The following is a 20,111-nucleotide window of genomic DNA, read 5'->3' as shown; positions in this document are numbered from 1 at the left end:
GGAGGGGTCTGGGGCAGGTGTGTACCTGGCCACCAGGTGGCCTGGAGAGAATAAGGTACATGTCCCATAAACTGTCAGGGCGGTTGCTGCAAAAGGTGTCCTGGGAACTGGAGTCCAGGTGGTGTCCTGAGCCAGTGTGGCTCCCGGGCTGGGGCGGGAGCACACCCCACTGGGACTCAGTGGCCTAAGTGCCTCCCATCGGCTCATCTCCCACAGACACACAGACACAGGCGTCCTCGTGTAGCACTTTATTGGGAAAGACTTACACATTCTGAGCCGTCTTAGGTAGGCCAACGGATGACAGAGGGTTGACAGGAACACTGGGGACCTGAGGTGACTCAGACGGGAGCTGCCGACGGCAGTCACAGGCCTGCTCATCTGCACCTCAGTTTCCCCCTATGAAACGGGCAGGTTATGTTCCCTTCCCAGTCTGAAATACTGGTTTATTGAGCTGAAAGCAGAGTGAAATACACAAGAAAGAGGTTCCCTACTTTGGACTGTGGATCCAAAGAAAGGGAATCTGCCCAAGAAACCACACCGTCCATCAGTCCCTGCTGTTCTGGGCAAGCGCAGCGCTCTCTGGATGCCCGGAAGCTGGAGCAGGAACAGGGCGAGACTCCTGTCTGGACAATACATTGATTTTATAGGAGGGAAAGTGGCCAGCGGAGGTCCCAGGGCACAGGGCCAGGAGGCAGGAGAAGTCTGGGGAGGTCGCCCCCCAGAGAGGCTTCACTTGGAGGCAGGGTCTTTAGCTCAGGAAAAGGGAATCCTCTCCAGGACCCCAGCCAGATTCAGGGCTCTTTCCGGGAAAGGAGACAGCAGCCTGGTTCACAGAATTCCCAAGCAAAAGCTTGGTGGCTGGAAAAGCTGGCAGAGGGAGCGTGGTGGCAGCTTACTCCTCCCGGAGCTTTTCTGGGGCAAGGCTGGTGGCCTGGGATGCTGTCTTCCGCCGGCTGGGGCTGCCCCCGCCCAAAGCCAGCCCCAGCCCCAGGGCCGCCAGAGCCAGGAGGTGGATGCAGAAGTAGATGGAGGCCCAGTACCGGAGAGTGTCGCCCATGGACAGGAGCACAAAGCCCATGCACATGTAGTCATAGGCGCGCATCTTCAGGAACCAGTGCACCCAGTCCCAGGCCTTCTGGCCCCCAGGGCTCAGCCGCCCCCGCAGTGCTGACTCCAACCGGCCCTCGGCAGCCAGGCACAGCGGGATGGTCAGGAAGCTCAGGTAGTAGCCCGGGTGGAGGCCGTGCCAGTAGGCGCTCAGCAGCATGGTCCAGGCGCTCCTGGGAGAGCGGGCTGGGAATCAGGATCCCGGAGCCCAAGTGCCCAGTCCCCACTGCCCCCAGCTCTCAGCCCCTCCTCCCTCAGACCCAGGGGTCCTCTTTCCTAGCTCCAGAAAGTGCGGGAGGCTACGGGCCTCTGTCTCCTTCAGGGATCCAGCAGCTCCAAGCTCCCATCCAGACCCCGGCAATCCTAACCAATGCCCTCTCCTTTAAAGATCTAACATTTTGGCCAGGTGCAGTGGCTCACGCCTATAATCCTAGCACTCTGGGAGGCCGAGGCGGGAGGATCGCTTGAGCTCAGGAGTTTGAGACCAGCCTGAGAAGAGCAAGAACCCATCTCTACTGAAAATGGAAAAAATTGGCTGGGCTTGGTGGCGCATGCCTGTAGTCCCAGCTACTCGGGAAGCTGAGGCAGGAGGATGGCTTGAGTCCAGGAGTTTGAGGTTGCTGTGAGCTAGGCTGACGCCACTGCACTCTAGCGCGGGTGACAGACTGAGACTCTGTCTCAGGAAAGGAAAAACAAGATCTAACATTTTATGTTCCGTTGCCTCAGGATCAAGAGGCCCAATTCCTTAGCCCTGTGGTTCTCAAAGTATGGTCCCGGGTCCGGCATCAGCATCGCCTGAAGACTTGTGGGAATTATTAATTCTTGGTCCCCACTTCAACCCTGGGGGTAGGGCCCAGAGGAAAGCTTCCATGTAGCAGTCCTCCAGCTGATTCTGCTGCACACTAATGCTTGAGAACCGCTGGCCTGGCCTGTGAAGAAAATCCCTGGAGTGTGGTCCTGCCTTATTCTGGGGCCCAGGAGTTGTTCCTCTGCCCCCAAGGCCCAGAGTCATCTTTCCTCACTCCTGAGGAACCAGAAAGCTAATGGTCCCTGCCTCTCTCGGGGAACCAGGAGTCCCCAGCAGCTCAGCCCTCTGTATGAGCCAGGTCCGCCTTCCTTGGAGAACTCAGGATTTCGGAAGCCTATCTGCCTGCCTTCCTCAGGGCCACGGAGTCTCTGTTCCTCCTTTTCAGGAACTCAGCTCGCCCCCTCCCACCACCACTTTCCCTCAGCACGCAGGAGCCCAAGTTCCTGGCCTCTTCTTCCTTTTAGGGATCCAGGAGCACAATTCCTGACTCACGCAGACCCAGAAATCTCCAGCCCCGGAGCTCGCCTCCTTTGTGGACTCAGAGGTTTGGTCCCCTCCCCTTCTAGACCCAGAAATCTAATTGCTTAGCCCTGGAAGAGTCACAGACTCAGGCTCTGACCCTTCTTCCGTGAAGGACGCAGAAATCATTCTCCAACTGCGTATCGATCAGCAGCTTTGCCGTGGACTGGGACCTTAGCGGGTTCTTTCCTGTCTGTGGACACTGACTTGTCCCTCTGGCACACCTGGGTGCTTGAAGTACAAAAGTAACCCAATGAGAGAATAATGCTGACCGCCCCATCTGTGGGGTGTAAGGTAAACAGAAAGGGCGAATCCTGTGCATCCTACGATGTTTAGAATCCTCCCTGGCCTCCGTCCACTAGATGTCAGTAGCACCTCCCATTCATGACAAAAAATGTCTCCAGGCATTGCCACATGTTCCCTGGGGGTGCAGCACAAATGCCCCTAAGTTGACAACCACTGGTCCAAGCACTGGGGTGCCCTTGGCTTTGACCTACCCTCAGCCGCGGAGCTTTAAGCATCGTCTATACCGAATGCCGCTCGGTGTCCACTTCTAACACCAGCCTTTCCCGTAAGTGCCAGAAGCGCGTAACTAACTGCCTCTCCAATAACCCCTGCTGGAAATCTAATAGTCGCCTCAAAGTTAATGAAGCTGAACCCAAGTCTTGCTTCCTCATCCTACCCCCTCCCTAAACTTACTCCTACTGGATCTTCCCCTTCTCAGGAGAGGGCTCTTCCATGCCCTCAGTCGCCGACACCCACGCCAGGGAAGCAAGTGTCATTTCTTCTTTTTGACGCCCCACGTCCAGTCCACACCAAGCCCTGACCCTTCCTTTCAAATTCGTCTACTTCTGGGCCACTGTTCCCTACTGCAGGACTCCATCGCCTCTCACCTAGACAGCCCCAAGGCCTCCGAATTTGTCTCCCAGGTTTACCTCCTGGTCCCCCTCTTACCTCTGTTCCATTCTCCACACGAGGCCAGAGCGGATCTTTAAATCATAAATCAGGTCACGAACCCAGGTAAGTAAGTCTAGCTCCAGAGCTGCCACCATAAACTCTTCATTATAAAGACGTCTTATGACGTATCCTGACTTCATCTGGTGCCTCGGGAAAGTCTGAGTGACACTCAGTAAGTTACCTAACCTCTCTGAGGCTCAGTCTCCTCACCTTTGACATGGGGATGGTAAGAGTCCCTACTTCTGAGGGCCATAAAGATAACAATGTCTGGTACAGAGTCTCCACTCGAGAAATAAGAATGAAAAATAATAAAAGTTAATATATAGCAAGCACTCTTCTATCAGGCCTCATATTACGTACATTCCACACTTTATCTCGTTTAATCCTCCTATGTAAGTATGAAATAGGTAATAAATAGCGTTATCTCCATTTAACAGTTGAGGAAACCAAGAGGTAAAGTTAACTCCTCAAGGTTCCTCAGGAACCTGCAGGACCAAGATTCCAGAAAGTATGGCTGCTGAGTCCACTGGACTCAGTATACTGTTTCTGGCGAATGAAGCTGACTTTACAGAAATAAAACTGAGGCCGAGAGAGGGAGACAATTTACCTCCACATAATGTCTCTAACTGGGGGCCGGACAAAAATAGGCTCAATAAACTACAGCTCCCATGAACCTCAGGGGCAGGGGCCCAGCCAGGGAAGCTATAGCCTGCCCCTGAGGGCTGTTGGGAGTTGCAGTTCTGGGGTGTCCTCCAAGGCAGGGCAGAGTGCACTCACCTCAGGACGTAGGAACGGAAAGGAGCGTTCTTGTAGATGTACTGCGCCAGCCACCACTGCACTGTCATGTTCCAGTACCGCATGCCGTCCCGCACCCGCACGCAGAAGTCTGTGCTGTAGCAGTCGATGTTGCGGATGGTCTCATAGTCGTACTCCAGGGAAGCCGCCTTCTCCGGACTGGGGGAGTGGAGGATGAGGGTGGGGGACAGACATGCAGCTCAGCCCGGCCCTGTCCCCATGCCTGCTACTGTCCCAGCCCCGGATGCTAAGCAGGGGATTCTGGCCAGGCAAGGGCGCTCTGGCTGTCAGACTTGCTAGGGCAACAGGGGAGGATAACCCAGAGGGAGCCCTTGGTGGAGGAAAGTGGGTGAGTCAGGGGGCACAGTTCACCAACAATGGGGTTCTCTTTCTCTTGGTAATGGGGCCTGCCACAGCCACAAAAAGCTTTGAGGGGCAATGCTTGCTAAGCTACGAGTCCTTTAGCAACCAAGCTCAGACTATTCAGAGAAACCTCCAAGGATGGTCCCTTCTAAACTGTTGGACACTGAGGTTGCTAGGGAAGTATCATCCCTAACAACAAGGTGGGTCACGGTTGCTAGGGAGATGTTCTAGGCCCAAGTAAGGTCTCAATGATCTCTGTTGCTAAGGAAAAGGCATTCCTTAGCAATAAGGCCTACGATGTTTAGACAGGTTTCCAGAAAGGGCCTTTTTTCCTGGTCCCTGTGATTGTTGGAGAAGTGTTACCTCTAGCCATACAGTGGCTCCCAGGCCATGAGTGCCAGTAGTCCCAGCAGTGGGGAATGTCTCTGGCCCACACAAACCCTTGGTGGCCTCTGATAATAGGAGGGGAACCATCCTTTAGAGAGTGGGGCAGCTAGATTTAGAGAAGCCTTCAATTCCTGCTTGACTTTTCAGGGGACGTCCTCTCTCTGGCAGCTGGAGGTCAGCCCATGGTTACTAGGGCAGTGGTGATAAATTTACATGGGGGTGTCATGATCCCCACAACAAAATGGCAGTTTGTGACTGCTAGGGGATGGCACAACCCTAGCAAGTAGTTCATAATTCACACCCAAGGGCTGCTCCTCCAGCCCCAGCCCGGGCCCAGGTGGAAGGCCGAGTATGGTCACCAGGAACAGAGGGGCAGTCCATTGCCAGATGCTAGGGCTTCCAGCTCTGTATCAGCAACAGAGAGCTGATACTTCCTCAGCAAGAGTAGAGTCCATAGTTACCAGCAGTGTGACTACCTAGCAGTAAAGGTGCTGGGGCGGGGGGAGGATCAATGGCAATAGGGCCAATTCATGGTTGCCACGGGGAGGTTCAGCTTCCTTAGCAACAGTAGGAAGTTATCTGCAGTTACTAGGCATGGTGTCCCCACTGCTGGAAGACAGCACAGTCAGGGATGCTATTTCCTTGGAAAAAGGGGGCAACTGAGGGCTGCTACATGATGACATCTCATCGGGGTGCCGTTTCCATAGCAACAAAGAGTTAAGACTTCTGGCAAGAAGGGGGCCAATCACTGTTGCTAGGGACTGGGTTCCCTAGCAACAGAGGGTGACCAACCACTACCAGAGGATGGCATCCTGAGCAACCAGGAACAATCGGGCTCTTGGGGTGACACTTCCACGACAACAGAGGGGCAGCACATGGTTGCTAGGATACCACCTTCCTTTTCCTAGGGATGGAGGGCAATTCACCATACTGAAGGGTGATAAGTGCTAGCAACAGGGGTACTGTTTCCCTACAGACAGGGGAAGGCAGGCCGTGGACCAAGGAACAAGGCTCCGAGGCGCCACTAACAACAGGCGGTGGCCCTGCCCCCGTTCCCGCTCTCCTCCCTGCTAGGGGCAGAGCCAGCCCTTGGTGGTGGGGCCAGCTGGGTCTTGGGAAGCCTCCGTCCCGCCGCCTGACCTGCTGGGGGGTGGGCATTGGAGGGTGGGGCCGCCCCCGGCCCGGGCTTTGGCGGCCACGGGGTAGGCCCCAAAGCCGGCGGCAATGCAGCCGCACTCTGCGGCAATCCATGCCACGTAGAAGCGCATGCGGAAGGCGAAGAAGACGGGGATCATGTAGAAGAGGCGGGCGGGCAGCGGGCGGGCGTAGAAGGCGTCCTCGCGCACGGCCTCCAGCGGGAAGAGGTGGGAGGACAGCAGGAACAGCAGGCCGAAGAGTGGGGCCGGCCAGGCGCGCCGCAGCAGGGGCCGCAGGCTGGGCACTGCCCCGGGGAAGGGCTGTTCCAGCCAGTCCAGGTAGGTGCGGTAGCGGAAGAACGGGCCTGTGGGGGGGGGAGGCAGGGCAGGAGGTCAGACTGGGCAGGTGGGCAGAGCTCAAGCCTGGAGGAGGAGGAGGGGAGGGGACAGAGACCCAGAGAGATGGGGACTCGGTCCCAGAGATACGGGAGGACAAGGGACTTGGAGAGAAAGAGTTGGACAGAAAATTAGAGGGCCAAAGAAAATGGGGAAGCCTAAGACAGCCAGATGGGGATGGACAGACAAGACCCACAGAGGTGAAGGTGATCTCGATGTAAACAAGTCACGGAAAGTAGAGCAGTGCTTCTGCAGAGAGAGCGGCTGGGAAGAAACCAGAGGGCGGCAGGGCCTGCAGGCGCTGAGGACGACTTGCGGTTTTGTTCCAGGCGCACCAGGAAGCCACCAGAGGCTTCTCCAGCAGGGCAGTGCTAGGGTATCGTGTACCTTTTCACAGGTCCCTCTGGCTGCTGAGTGGGGCCTGGACTGGAGAGGGAGGAAAACGGAAAAGAGGAGACGGATACGATGCTGGCCTGGCCTGGCGGGGAGCAGTGGCACTGACAGAAGGGACTGGTGCTAAAACACCAATGTGGTCTTCACAAAAGACCACATGTTGTATAATTCCATCTAAAGAAATGTCCCAAACAGGCAAATCTACAGAGACAGAAAGTCAAGTAGTGGTTTCCTCCATTAGTGGATGGAGGTTTGGGGGCCTAGGGTTGTGGGATTTCTTTCTGGGGTGATGAAATTGTTCTGCGAACAACTACACACGGTGATGCTTGCACAACTCTGTGGCTATGCTACAAACCAGTGAGTCCGATGCTCTAAGTGGATGAGTATGTAAATGAGAGCTCCCTAAAGCTATTATGAAGAAGAAAACCCGAGCCCGGCGTGGTGGCGTACGCCTGTAGTCCCAGCTGCTCAGGAGGCTGAGGAGAGATGATTGCTTGAGCCCAGGAATTCAGGAGCAGTTTGGGCAGCACAGTGAGACCCCATTTCAAATATAATCAAGAAAAAAAGACAGAAAAAAGAAAACAAAAACTTTCTATGAGGTAAACGTTAATGAAAAATATAATCTTAAACTAAAAGTGAATCCTAAGCTGTATTTGTTCTCTGGGCAGCAAAAACATCAGGTTTACATAGGCCTGTCTCCTTGATCTCTTCTATGTGCTCCCAGTAAGCTACAAGGAGAAAAGAATCATTTAGGCTGAGAACAGTCGCCCTCCACGCCAACGAAGCTCTGGTCTAGCAGGAGGGTCAGATGTAGACCCAGACAAAGACGCTCACCCTCGGGGCAGCAGATGGGAGGTAGCAGGGCAGGGTGGAAACACAGAACAGGCACGAAACTCAGGGCAGAGGGGGGACAGAGGGCGACAGAGACAGGGAGAGGCAGAGCTGATGGGGCAGGCCCACTCACCTGTCATGATGCCCACGTAACAGTAGCTGTAGCTGAGCGTCTCCATCAAGGAGGGAACGTCGGGCAGCAGTCCCAGGGTGGGCCCCTTGCTGAAGCCTGAGGCCATTTCCTTCCTCTGGGCCAGGTGTAGGTCCTGCACTTCACTGGCCAGACTCACCAGCTGGGAGGAAGGGGGTGGGCGGAGGATCAGTCGGACCCTGGGCTCTTCCTCATACCGGTCTCCCTTAAGCTGCCACCTTCCCCATCCAAGATGCTGGGCGCCTGCAGCTCTGGGCCGTGTGTCATGCCTCTAGCTGGTGGGTGCTCCCCAGGGCTCAATCCTGGGCCCTCCTCTCCTTTCCCTGTTCCATTCTTACGTGTTCTTACGTAACTTCATAGTTTTAGAAACTGTCCCATGCTGATGACTCCCAAACTCTACTCCAGCCTGGACCTCTCGCCCCAGGCCTATTGCCATTCGTACTTAGATGTCTCAGGCACCTCAAATTTAACACATCCAAAATGGAACGCAGTAGTACCCACTCCCCAAAGTGCATCTTCTTCTAGCTTCTCCTCTCAAAGAAAAGGTCACCACCATCCAATTAATTGCTCAGGCCAAAAACCTCCGTCGCTCCCCAGATCCAATCCCCTTTCTTTAGTCTGTTCCCTTCTTTCCACCTCCACTACGGGCTCTGAGTGTGTCTACCTGCCCCTCCGGGTCCTCTCTACTCTCTTTCCCACCCAGACCCCAGGCTGCCCTGTCTTCCAGCTTTGGCTGGGTTCAGTCAATTGAGAGCCCTAGCTGGGGATGGAGGAGGGCAGGAGAGTGAGGGCGGGATTTTTATTCCCTTGTGAGATGGCCTTGTGCTGGCCATCACCCTTGATAGGTTGTTTCAACATGGCTGGCTCTACACAGCCCTTTTTCCTTCCAGGTTCCTCTTCTCTCCCCGCCGGACCCAGCGTTGGCAACCCTGCTGCTGCTGGTCCAGGGTTCTTGCACTAACCCTTCTTGCTACTCTACATCCTGCTCACACCGTGGTAAACAAACGCTCCTTGAATCATCCTAAATGTGGCGCTTCCCGTTGGAACTCTGACCTCCCTGATATCAAAGCTGCCATTTGTCACCTGGTCTTGGATAAAGGGATCCACCTCATCCCACTTTGCCCTGTTCCGCTTCAGTTCTCCTCACTATCCAGAGTGAATATTTTTAAACATGTCAAACTGATCACATCACCTTTTTTGGCAACAAACCCAGAAAAACTTCTCTTCCAGTGAATCTTGGTCCCCCACAGGGAAAAGTTCAAACTTTTCCCTGTGGTCAGCCAGGCCCACGTGGTTTGGGCCCTTTGCTCTCTGCACAAAGCCCATGTGGCTGGCGCGGCCTGTGGCACTCAGCCTGCTCCCTTCCACACATGCTAGTTCCTACACCCCTGAAATGTTCTTGCTCTAACCTGTCCCTCAGCCAACCTACTCCTGCCACCCTTGAGCTGAGAACACAGAGTGCTGGAGAGGCCTGGCTCACTGCCTCGCACCACTGCTCTGTTCCCTGAGGAGTCGCTGGAGCCCAGCACACAGTAGGAATTCATGACTTTGTAGCTCTGGGGAGGGGCCTGGGAGTCCGTTGACACCCATCTTCCCAGGTGATTAGGAGCCAGATGTGGGTGTCCTACTTTTGTGCCCTTAACCAAGTACCTTATTCCCAGAGCTGGTTTTCCTTCTTTGCAAACCGGCTGGCTACAGAGACTCAAGGAGAGCATGTTGGTAAAGCACCCAGCTCAGCCTCTGGCACACTGCAAGCAGCAAATGGCACCTACTGTTATATTACTTGGGCTATTTCTTCACCCCAGAAAGAAGTGAGAGGTGAGCACCTGCCCAGGGGCAAGGGAGTAGTGAACCCTGTTCCCAGGGTAGGGGAAAAGGTGAAGTCCCACTCCCAGGGTGTATGGGAGATAAAACTCCCCCTCCCCCCATGGGAGCGCCTGGGAGGAAGAGGTGAGGTAGGGGAGGTTAACTGGTTCACAGGGAGGCTGGAGGGGAGTAGCAAGCCCGGAGTCTGACCTTCAGTGTCAGCAGCAGCTGGACGGCATTGGTGAAGGGCGTGGGAGTGGGCAGGCCCAGCAGGCTGAGGGCTCGGAAGAACAGGAGATAGGAGAAGGTCCAGGCTAGAGCCAGGGCGTGGCAGGAGCTAGGCAAATGCAAGAGGCACGCTGTGTTGGAAGCAGAGGCCTCGGCCCTGGCCTCTCCCTTCCCCAGAACCTAGCCACAAATCCTCCCCAATCTCTCCCCTTCAGAGACAGAAATGCGAGGGCACAGAGAGGACTGAAGTGTGGGAGGCAGGGACTGAAGAGTATGATTGAAACAGCACAGTAGAGGCAAAGCCACATAGAAACACATAGCAACAGAGAAAAGAATGAGGGGTTAAGAGAAGCTTCACGGTAAAAACCCTTCAATCCTCCACTTCTTTTTTTTTTCCCCAAGATGCAGAGCTCAAGACGAGACTGAGGGATGTGAATGAATGTGAATGGTGGCAGGGCCAGCAGACAAGTACCATCCTCCTTTCTCCAAGACACAGACGTAGAGGACTGGGACAAACACGCAGGGACAAGATGCAGAACAAGGCAGGGGAGGAAGGAAAACAGATGAAACAGATGACACAGAGAAACAAACTGATAAACCAGAGACTCCTGGAGACTGAAGCAGAAGCTGAAAAAGACCCAAAGAGGAAACAGGTTGCTTCCTCCTCTCCCCCTACTCGCCCTCTCCTCCCTCCACCACGTCCTCACCAGGGCTGGGCCTGAATGAGGGCCCAGGTCCCCAGGATGGTGACCAGGGAATGCAAAGTGTGGGGGCCACAGGTGAACAAGGTGAGCCCCAGGCCCACAGCTGCTGCCCCCCATCTCTTCAGCCCAGGTCCTGCAGGAAGAAGGGACAGCATAAGCCTGGAATCTTCCAGAGGGTCCCCCGCCCACGCTCCCACCCCCTTATTTTCCACTGGGGAGGGAACCTGACTCACCCGCCTTCTTAAAGAGGAAGCCGATGGGGATGGAGATAAGAAGAACCACTAGATATGTCCATTCTTCAGGCGACATGGTCTGGGGGAGGGGCAGAGGTGCGGAGTGAGAACCCAGGAATCCGGGCCTCCTGCCTCCTCCCCCTTCCGGGATTCAGGATCGCAGCCCCTTAGACTCCAGGTTTTGAGGATTCTGTAGTCCCTAGGAATCTGGACCTCCAGTCCCTTCCTCCTTCCAGAACAGAGGAATCCATTCGTAGTCCCTCTCCTTCGAGAACCCAGGCTTCCAGCCCTCTTCTCCTTTGAGAACCCAGGAAACCAGATCTCCCAGCCCCCAGGCCCCTCCTTTGCGAACGCAGAAATCAAAGCTACTCCTCCGACCCCCGTTGGGGACCCAGATAGCAACGCACCCCTTCTCTGAGAACCCAGAAACAAGCCCCCTCCTGCACCCTTCCTCTCTGAGAGCCCAGGAATCGAGGTCTCCCAGCTCCCTCCTCTTCGAGGTCCCAGGAACCTAGACCCCCTCTTTTGATCCCCTTGCCCCTTCCTCTGAGAACCAGATATCCTGACCCCCTAGCCCTCCTTCGAGAGCACTCAGAGGAGCTCTAGACCCCTCTCTTACTTAGAACCCGGAGAGCAGACCTCTACCCTTGTCTTCTCAGGACCCTTCCCCAGCCCCAGCTCGGCTGTGCGCACCGCAGCGCGGATCCGATCCCGCCCCCGGCAAAGCCACAGGCGGTTACGCCACTCTGAGATCGGTCGGCCGCCCTGCCGGGGGCATCCCCGCACCCTGTCAGCCCTCCACCCGCAGCGACCCGCCACTGACCCCGTCTCGTCACCCGGGCGCCCCCATCCCGGCCCACCTGAGCCGCCCGCCCGGCAGCAGGCGGCCGAGCAGTTCCAGCCCGCGGGCCGCAGCGGCTCCGACCACGCCTCCCCCGCCCAGCACGCCCCCGCGCCGCCTGCTCTTTCGCTGGGCCGGCCGGGCCGCCCCGATCGGGCCGGGGAGGCGGCCACTGGCAGGATCCGGGCCGGGCAGAGAAGGAGCCCCGGAGCGGGCGCCTGAGAGCACGAGCCGGCGCCTAGACCCGGGCCGGGATCTACCCAGTCGGGGCTCCGAGCCGCGAGTACGTGAGGGGGCGGGGCTTCGGGTTCGGAAGGAGGAGGGACAGAAGCTTTGGGAGGTGAACTGCACGGGCCCGGGAGAGGAGGCGGGGCCTGGAGCTGAGCGTTCGGGATGAGGCAGGACCTCCGTTCGGATTCCTTCGGGCACAATCGGGAGCTTGCGCTCACCGTTTGGAGGCGGGGCCACAGGCTTCGGCTTACTTCGGAGATAGTCGAGTACTTAAGGTCACTGTTCGGATATGGGCGGGGCCACAAGCTCGGCCGGATGTGGGTAGGGCCACAAGCTTCGGTTTCCTTCGGAGGTAGTCGGGTATGAATGGCGCTAGTATGATAGACAAAGCCATCAGCTTCGCCAGATATTGAGTCTCCTTTTCGGGGGGCGGGAGGGAGGCGGGGCCACAGACTTAGGCTACGCGAAGGAGGCGGTGATCAGGGACGAACACCAAGGGGCGGGGCGAAAGAGGCCTGACCTAAAGGAGGCGGGCCGGGGGCAGGCCGTGCGGGCCTAGGGGGCGGGGCCAGGCAATGCGCCTCACAACCCCAAGTTCAGGAGCAGAAGCGGCGCAGGTAGGCGCGCTACGGCGGGCGGGGCCGAGGTGTCCCACTGCGGGGGGCGTGGGGGAGGAGGCGCAACGGCCCCGCGGAGGCGGATCCCAGACTTCCCGCCTCGCTGAGGTGGCGGGATGACGAAGTTGACGCTGGGGGTCGGCATGTCGCGGGGTGGAGGAAGCAGCGCGTGGCGCCCTACGTAGCGGGTGGCTCCGCCTCGACTGCGAGTTGGTGTTTACGAGGTCCCTGGCTGGTTCTGTCGGAGGACGGTGGGACATTCTGAAGGGAGGCAGGGACGCGGACTGAGCGCTCCTAAGTAGGGTGAGCCCACCCCAGCGGAGAACAGACGGCGGGTGCCCAAAGGGCGGGGCCTCCGGCTTGGGGTTCGGTCGTGGGGCGGGAACTCCCAACTGGGGCGCGCTGCCGACCGGAGGGGCGGGGCCGCAGGCTGCGGGATTGCTGGTAACCGCTGATGCCCGAACGTCGAGCCCCCTGCGCTCGGGAGGGGCGGGGCTTCGAATTCGGTTGAGCCGAGAACGCCCGAACGCCGAACCGCCTGCACTCGGGAGGGGCGGGGCTTCGTACTGTGGGATTCTCTCTCAGAACGAGAAGGCCCGAGCGCTGAACCTCGGCGGTTTGGGAAGGGGAGGGGCCAAGCTCCGAGTATCCCGAAGAGAGTGTGGCTGGGCAGCGCCTTGGCCTCTAGAATTCCCGACCTTTGGCGGGAACACCCGAAGCGAGACGGCCGGTGTGCAGTAGGGCAGTGCCAAAATGGACCTTTTTAAGGGGCATGGCGCCGCGCTTGCGGAGGTTTCTTCCTGAGCCTCGTAGGCGCGATGGCAGGTAGGGCAGTGTTAGTACAGAGTGGGATGCCGACGGCGGGGTTCCAGCGGCCAGACGGGGCCCCGTGGCTCCGCGAGGGGCAGGACCAGGTCTCCCGCGGCCCCGGGCCGGGTGGCATCGCCCGGGGGCGGAGCTTGTTGCTCTGGGGGCGGCGCTTCCCCTGGACCCCGGAGGCAGTGGGAGCGTTCGGGGCCGCCGGCTGCGTGCAGCTGTTTCGGTGACCGCTTTGCCCCCTGGCTCCCGCAGGAGGATGCTGGTGGTGGAGGTGGCGAACGGCCGCTCCCTGGTGTGGGGGGCCGAGGCGGTGCAGGCTCTTCGGGAGCGCCTGGGAGTGGGGGGCCGCACGGTGGGCGCCCTGCCCCGCGGGCCCCGCCAGAACTCGCGCCTGGGCCTCCCGCTGCTGCTGATGCCTGAAGAGGCGCGGCTTCTGGCCGAGATCGGCGCCGTGACTCTGGTCAGCGCCCCGCGCCCGGATCCCCGCCACCACAGCCTGGTAAGGTGGCGGGGGAGATCGAACTCCTGGGTCCTGTGGGAGCAGGGGCTGGGAGCCTGGGACTCCGCGTGCCTCAGGTGGGAGGCGTCAGGGACTCAGGATTCCTGGTTTCCTAGGGGACCGTAAGCTTGGGTCTTGAGGTTCCAGCTGAATTTACTTCTCAGGCTCTGGCATCCTTCAAGCGCCAGCAAGAGCAAAGCTTCCAGGAGCAAAGCGCCTTGGCAGCTGAGGCCCGTGAGACCCGTCGTCAGGAGCTCCTGGAGAAGATTACAGAGGGCCAGGCTGCCAAGAAGCAGAAGCTAGAACAGGGTTCAGAGACCAGCGGGAGCCAGGAGGCCGGTGGGAGCCAAGCTGCCGAAGAGAGTGAGACCAGTGATGGCCAGACATCTGGAGAGCAGGAGGAAGCAGGTGAGGGTGGGAGTTGGAGTCCAGGGACTAGGGGAAGGAGGGAAGAGATCTTCTGGGAATTTTGGTGGAAATCTAGGGCCTGAGTCTCCCTGGGGGTGGGAAGACCTTCTTACCCTTTGGATTTACCAAACTCTTACCTGCACCTCCTCCAGGCCCCTCCTCTTCCCAACCTGGATCTTCAAATGGGGTGACCCCCTTGCCCAGATCTGCTCTACTTGTCCAGCTGGCCACTGCTAGGCCTCGACCTGTCAAGGCTAGGCCCCTGGACTGGCGTGTCCAGTCCAAAGACTGGCCCCATGCTGGCCGCCCTGCTCACGAGCTGCGCTACAGCATCTACAGAGACCTGTGGGAGCGAGGCTTCTTCCTTAGTGCCGCTGGCAAGTTCGGGGGTGACTTCTTGGTCTATCCTGGTGAGTTTGCATTGGGGACCGCTGGTTGCTGTGTCTTTCCTCACAAACCCATCGTATTCTGCATTTTTTTACTTTTTTTTTAATTTTTGGTGTCACTTTCTCTTAGCCTCTGAGATCCATAGAAGGACAGGAAACATTTGGGAGCCCCTGAGCTCATTTGGAGGGCAGTTTAGTAACTTTTACTAAACGCTTCCTTTGATCCAGAAGATTCACTTAGAAAGAGTTAGACATGTGTACAAAACATATAGGAATATTCGTTGCAGAATTTCCACAGTATTGAAATAGAAAAATTGGTAAACAGCCAAAATAATTCTTAATACATGAGTAGTTAAACACAGCAGTTAGATGTCGGAGAAACATAGCATTAGTTATCAGAGATCGATGTAAGTCCATGTATGTTTATGAAAAATATGACCAAAGGAGGAGAAAAGAACAGCTGTTGGACAATGCGTATAGTAAGAAGTAAATTATATTTTTGTATGAATATACAGATATATACATATTAATTAATAGCCCTCAAAACTGTGGCTATAGTGAAAGAATATGAGAAGATGCAAATTAATACAGCCATTACGGAAAATGGTACGGAGGTTCCTCAAAAAATTAAAAATAGGCCAGGTGTAGTGGCTCACACCTGTAATGCCAGCATTTTGGGAGGCCAGGGTGGGAGGATCATTTGAGGCCAGGAGTTTGAGACCAGCCTGGGCAACATAGACCCTGTCTTTAACAAGAAATAAAAAAAACTGGCGTGGTAGTGCAGGCCTGTAGTCCCGGCTATTCGAGAGGCTGAGGCAGGAGGATCACTTGAACCCAGGAATTTGAGTCTTTGGTAAGCTGTGATCATGCCACTCACTACACTCCATCCTGGGTAATGGAGCGAGACCCTGTCTGGGGGAAAAAAAATTAAAAATAGAGCTACTATATAATCTAGCAATTCCACTACTGGGTATATATCCAAAGCAAATGAAGTCAGTGTGTTGAAGAGCTATCTGAACTCCTGTGTTCATTACAGCATTAATCACAGTAGCCAAGATATGGAATCAATCTAAGTGTCCATACTGTCTTCCATAATGGGTGTACTAATTTTTATATCTTTTCCTATTGTTTCTTTAGAGCCACAATTCACAATTTTTAAGGCTAATTAAATATGTATGTATTTGCATGTTCATATAAAAATATTTACTTCTTACTGTATATGTTTTCTACCACCTGTACTTTTTTCCCCCTTGGTCATATTTTAATGGATGAATGGATAAAGAAAATGTGGTACATACACACAGTGGAATATTTTCAACCTTAAAGAAGGAAATACGATCATTCGCAACGACATAGATGATCCCAAAAGACATTGTATAATATTAAGTGAAATAAACCAGGCATGGAAAGACAAATACCACATGATCTAACTTATATATGGAATCTATACAAGTCAAACTCATAGAAACAGAGAATAGAATGATGGTTACCAGGGCTGAGGCTTGGAGGGAGGATTGGGGAGTTGTAGATCAAAGGATACAAAATTTTGGTTAGATAGGAGAAATAAGTTTAAGAGATCTATTGTATAACGTGGTGACTAGAGTTAATAACAACATATTTATAGTTGAAAATTGCTAAGAGAGTAAATTTTAAGAGTTCTCATCATGAAAAAATAAGTATGTGAGGTAATGCATGTGTTAATTAGCTTGATTTAGCTATTCTGTGATGATACTTCTTTTTTTTTTTTTGGAGACAGAGTCTTGCTCTGTTGCCCGGGCTAGAGTGCCATGGCATCAGCTTAGCTCACAGCAACCTCAAACTCCTGGGCTTCAGCGATCCTCCTGCCTCAGCCTCCCTAGTAGCTGGGACTACAGGCATGCGCCACCACACCTGTCTAATTTTTTCTATTTTTAGTTGTCCAGCTAAGTTTTTTTTCTATTTTTAGTAGAGACGGGGTCTCGCTCTTGCTTAGGCTGGTCTCGAACTCTTGACCTCAAGTTATCCTCCTGCCTCAGCCTCCCAGATTGCTAGGATTACAGGCATGAGCCACTTCACCTGGCCATGATACATATTTTAAAACATGTTGTACGTGATAAATATTTACAATGTTTATTTGCCAGTTTAAAAAGAGAATGAAAAGAACTTTAAATAAAACGGACTACTAAGTAGATTAAGAGAATTCTGTCAAGCAAGTAGAAAAAGGATGTACACTAGCTCAGTACAGTGGTGTTATTACCTTTGGAAGGGAATTGGCATTAGGAATAAGTAAAGAGGACTTTTGTTGAATCAGATAATTTTTGAATTTGTACTAGGAGTGTAACTAAAAGGTTAAAAAAAATTTATACAATATTACCTTCTTGTTCCCCCTAAATGTGGAAAGATGGAACCACCTAATAAGTAGTCAGATCTTAGGTATGCACCAGGGACTCTCTCCTAAATCTTATGCAGATGAGCGGAGAGCCATGGTCTATTTAACCTCAGGAAGATATAGAAACATCAGAGAGATTCAAACCTTTGCCCTTTTAGATTTACATGACCGGTTACTTAATCTTCTCTATGGTGCTCTACTCTGGTTCCCACGCTACTTTATCACATTCATCTAATCCAGGGGCAAACGACAGCCCCAGTTCAAATCTGGCCCACCCACCAACTGGTTTTGTAACTGAAGTTTTATTGGAACACAGCCCTGCCCGTTCCTTTACATGTAGCTGTGGCTGCTAACGTACTACCGTGGCAGAGTTGAGTATTTGCAACATGGCCCACAAAACTGAAAATATTTATTATCTTGCCCTTTTTGGAAAAAAATTTTTTTGATCCTTCATCCCATCTATTTATTGCTCTATCCTACTGTAAAATCTATTCCTATTTCTTTTGGTCCATTAGTCACTTCTCAGTGGGTATTTACATGATATCCTTTTGAGTTCCTCATGGCTTTGACTGATTTTGTGATCCTGGTTCTTAGGCCACGACAATGACATATTCTGTTATTTATTTTTAAAACAAGATTATGCTGAACATGTGTGATAGCTTGCTCCCCTCCCACCTTTCCCGCCTCAATGTGTCATTTAATCTAAGTTGTATAGCATTCAGTCCTATGGATGTACCATGAAGTTAACCAGTCTGTGGTTTTGTTGTTTCCATTCGTTTGCAATTATAAATGATAACAAAGCGAGCATCTTTACAGGTGTATTTTAGTGCCAGTATACTAGAAGTAGAATAGCTGGATCCAGGGATATCTGTTTTAAAGTATCCGTAGTGATTGCTAAAATGATCTCACGTCTCCTGATGGAAGTTCCAACGCCTTCCAGCCCTCTGCCAGTGGGAACTGCTACAATGCCTCTCTTCCTCACTCAGGTGACCCTCTACGCTTCCATGCCCACTACATCGCCCAGTGCTGGGCCCCTGAGGACCCGATCCCACTCCAGGACCTGGTCTCCGCTGGCCGCCTTGGAACCAGCGTCAGAAAGACCCTGCTCCTCTGTTCTCCGCAGCCTGATGGTAAGGTGGTCTACACCTCCCTGCAGTGGGCCAGCCTGCAGTGAACTCCAGAGACCTAGGAGGATATGGCTGTGTCTGCAACAAGAGTCTTTCTAGATGTTCCCAAGCTCATCTCCGCGTGGGAGGCTAGAACACCTTCCTACCTCTCTCTACGGTTAGTTTCTGATTCCAGGATTTTGAACACTACATCCTTTTTATGTTCCTCCCTGTTTCAAAGCATTTACTGGCTTTGTCGTTTTTGTAGTTAACCTATTTCCACACTGTGAGCTTCTTGAGAGTGAGGACTGGGTTTGATTCATCGCTGTTTTCTACAGGGCTTAGGTCCCAGGAGATTTCAATAAACTTGTTGAATAAATGTCGACTGTGTGATTTAAATTCTTCATGCCAATCCTGGGAAGTGTGGATGTTGTCATCTGCGTGTGCAGATGAGAAAAAGGCCTAGAGCACGGGAAATGACTTGCCCACAGTCACACAGCTAGTAAGTAGCAGGGCTAGGCGTTACAACCTGGTTTTCTGACTCCTAAATCTGAGCTCTTCCCACTGCACTAAACTTCCTTTTGAAAAGATTTCTACATTTTAGATGCATACAGAGGTTATAAATAAAAATATATCCTGAAGGAAAGAAGGAAGTGAGTGTTGTAATTTCAGGACAGGAGTTCAGAGCATGGGGGAAGTGTTAGGAAGGACACTGGGGCTTCTGGAATACATTGTTCTTTTTCATAGCCTGCGTTTGGTGGAGGATTTTTTTTTTTTTTTTCAGAGACAGCGTCTTGCTGTGTTGCCCAGGCTGGTCTTGAACTCCTGGCCTCAAGCAGTCCTTCCACCTTGGCCTCCCAAAGTACTGAGATTACAGGTGTGAGCCACTGCACCTGGCCGAGAAACTTTTTGATACTATATATTTGTATTTTAGACTCTTTTTTTGTATATGTTATCCACAATTTTTACAAAAAAATTACATGCATTCAAAAAGCAAACCAGTTGCCCACCTTTTTGCTTAAGAAATTACTAGAACATTACTAGTATTCCAATATTTACACACTTAACACATAGTTTTATTTTGTGACATATATTTCATTAACGTAATATAGTCACACAGTAAAAATTCTGAGGCTGAAAGTCTCTATTTCTAGTTCTTCCATTTCTTCCCTCCAATTTCTTCTTTCTTTTTTTCTCAGTAAACGAAGTTCTTAGAATCTCGATTCCCTGTAAGTTTTAGATTAATTTAAAATAGGACACTAACCCCTCTCTGATGAACACACTATTCTTTGTGCCTATTTGATAATTGGCTTGTAAATACATTCTTCACTCTCTTTCTTCTCTCTACAACAAAGTACTCAGAAGTCCGAGTACCTACGTCATGAGTCTTCCCTCAAAAGTTCTTCATTGGAAACTGTTGAGACCGGTGTCCCCACAACTCACCAGTCAACAATCCTATAGGTACTACCTTCAAGACACTGTAGATCCAGGAGTGGGCCACTGCCCTCCGCCTTCATGCCAGCATCTTGGAAAAGCCACGACGTCACTCCTGTGGATGATCTCCAGAGCTTCCTAACTCATCTCCTTCCTTCCACCCTTGCCCCTCTATTGTCTGTGTTCAACAGAGCAGTCGGCATCATCGGGGGAAGATGAAGCCAGACCCAGTCATTTGTCCGTCTAAAACCCTCCCGTGGTTTCCCATCTTAGAGTGAAAGCCCAGGGCGCCACGTGGCAGGTTCCTTGTTAACTCTGACCCCATCCCTTCTCTTCCTTGCTTGCTGGGCTCCCGCCATGCTGCCATTTCGTTGTCTTTGCCCGATGGCCACAGGGCTTGTCCCTAACTGCTGGCTGGTCTTTCCTTCAACGACACCTCAGTGAGGCCTCGCACGATCACCCTACTTTAAAATTTGGCATCCTTCCCATCCTTCCCTTGATGTATTTATGCCTTATCACTCTTATCACTTACATATATCTTTTTTATTTATTCTGTTTATTCTTTAGCTAGAGCATAAGCTCTAGGAT

At 53.2% G+C, this 20,111-nt stretch overlaps 2 protein-coding genes across 5 annotated transcripts; one reads left to right on the top strand and one right to left on the bottom strand.

Moving 5' to 3' along the window:
- Nucleotides 1-238: 238 nt before the first annotated feature.
- MBOAT7 (membrane bound O-acyltransferase domain containing 7) lies at nt 239-12,156 on the bottom strand. Of its 2 annotated transcripts, XM_012643378.1 has the most exons (8): nt 11,675-12,156; nt 10,815-10,893; nt 10,585-10,714; nt 9,860-9,986; nt 7,826-7,985; nt 6,077-6,437; nt 4,169-4,345; nt 239-1,280 (listed from the first exon to the last, which is right to left on the bottom strand). In XM_012643378.1, the coding sequence occupies exons 2-8, from the start codon at nt 10,888-10,890 to the stop codon at nt 893-895; spliced, it is 1,419 nt and encodes a 472-aa protein (XP_012498832.1). In that variant the 5' UTR covers nt 10,891-10,893; nt 11,675-12,156; the 3' UTR covers nt 239-892. The 2 variants fall into 2 exon arrangements, with proteins under 2 accessions (XP_012498832.1, XP_012498833.1); XM_012643379.1 differs by lacking the exons at nt 9,860-9,986; nt 10,815-10,893; nt 11,675-12,156 and having other exon boundaries at nt 10,585-10,698.
- Nucleotides 12,157-12,469: 313 nt separating this feature from the next.
- TSEN34 (TSEN34 tRNA splicing endonuclease subunit) lies at nt 12,470-18,471 on the top strand. Of its 3 annotated transcripts, none has more exons than XM_012643386.1 (5): nt 12,470-12,503; nt 13,575-13,821; nt 13,986-14,229; nt 14,382-14,639; nt 17,970-18,471. In XM_012643386.1, the coding sequence occupies exons 2-5, from the start codon at nt 13,579-13,581 to the stop codon at nt 18,155-18,157; spliced, it is 933 nt and encodes a 310-aa protein (XP_012498840.1). In that variant the 5' UTR covers nt 12,470-12,503; nt 13,575-13,578; the 3' UTR covers nt 18,158-18,471. The 3 variants fall into 3 exon arrangements, with proteins under 3 accessions (XP_012498840.1, XP_012498839.1, XP_012498838.1); XM_012643385.1 differs by lacking the exon at nt 12,470-12,503 and adding an exon at nt 12,589-12,806; XM_012643384.1 differs by lacking the exon at nt 12,470-12,503 and adding an exon at nt 12,935-13,328.
- Nucleotides 18,472-20,111: the final 1,640 nt, after the last annotated feature.

This window comes from Propithecus coquereli, unplaced genomic scaffold (assembly GCF_000956105.1).
Source record: "Propithecus coquereli isolate 6110/MARCELLA unplaced genomic scaffold, Pcoq_1.0 Scaffold196, whole genome shotgun sequence".
Classification (NCBI taxonomy): domain Eukaryota; kingdom Metazoa; phylum Chordata; class Mammalia; order Primates; family Indriidae; genus Propithecus; species Propithecus coquereli.
The sequence above is the reverse complement of the archived record's forward strand: the minus strand, read 5'-3'. Positions and strand labels throughout refer to the sequence as shown.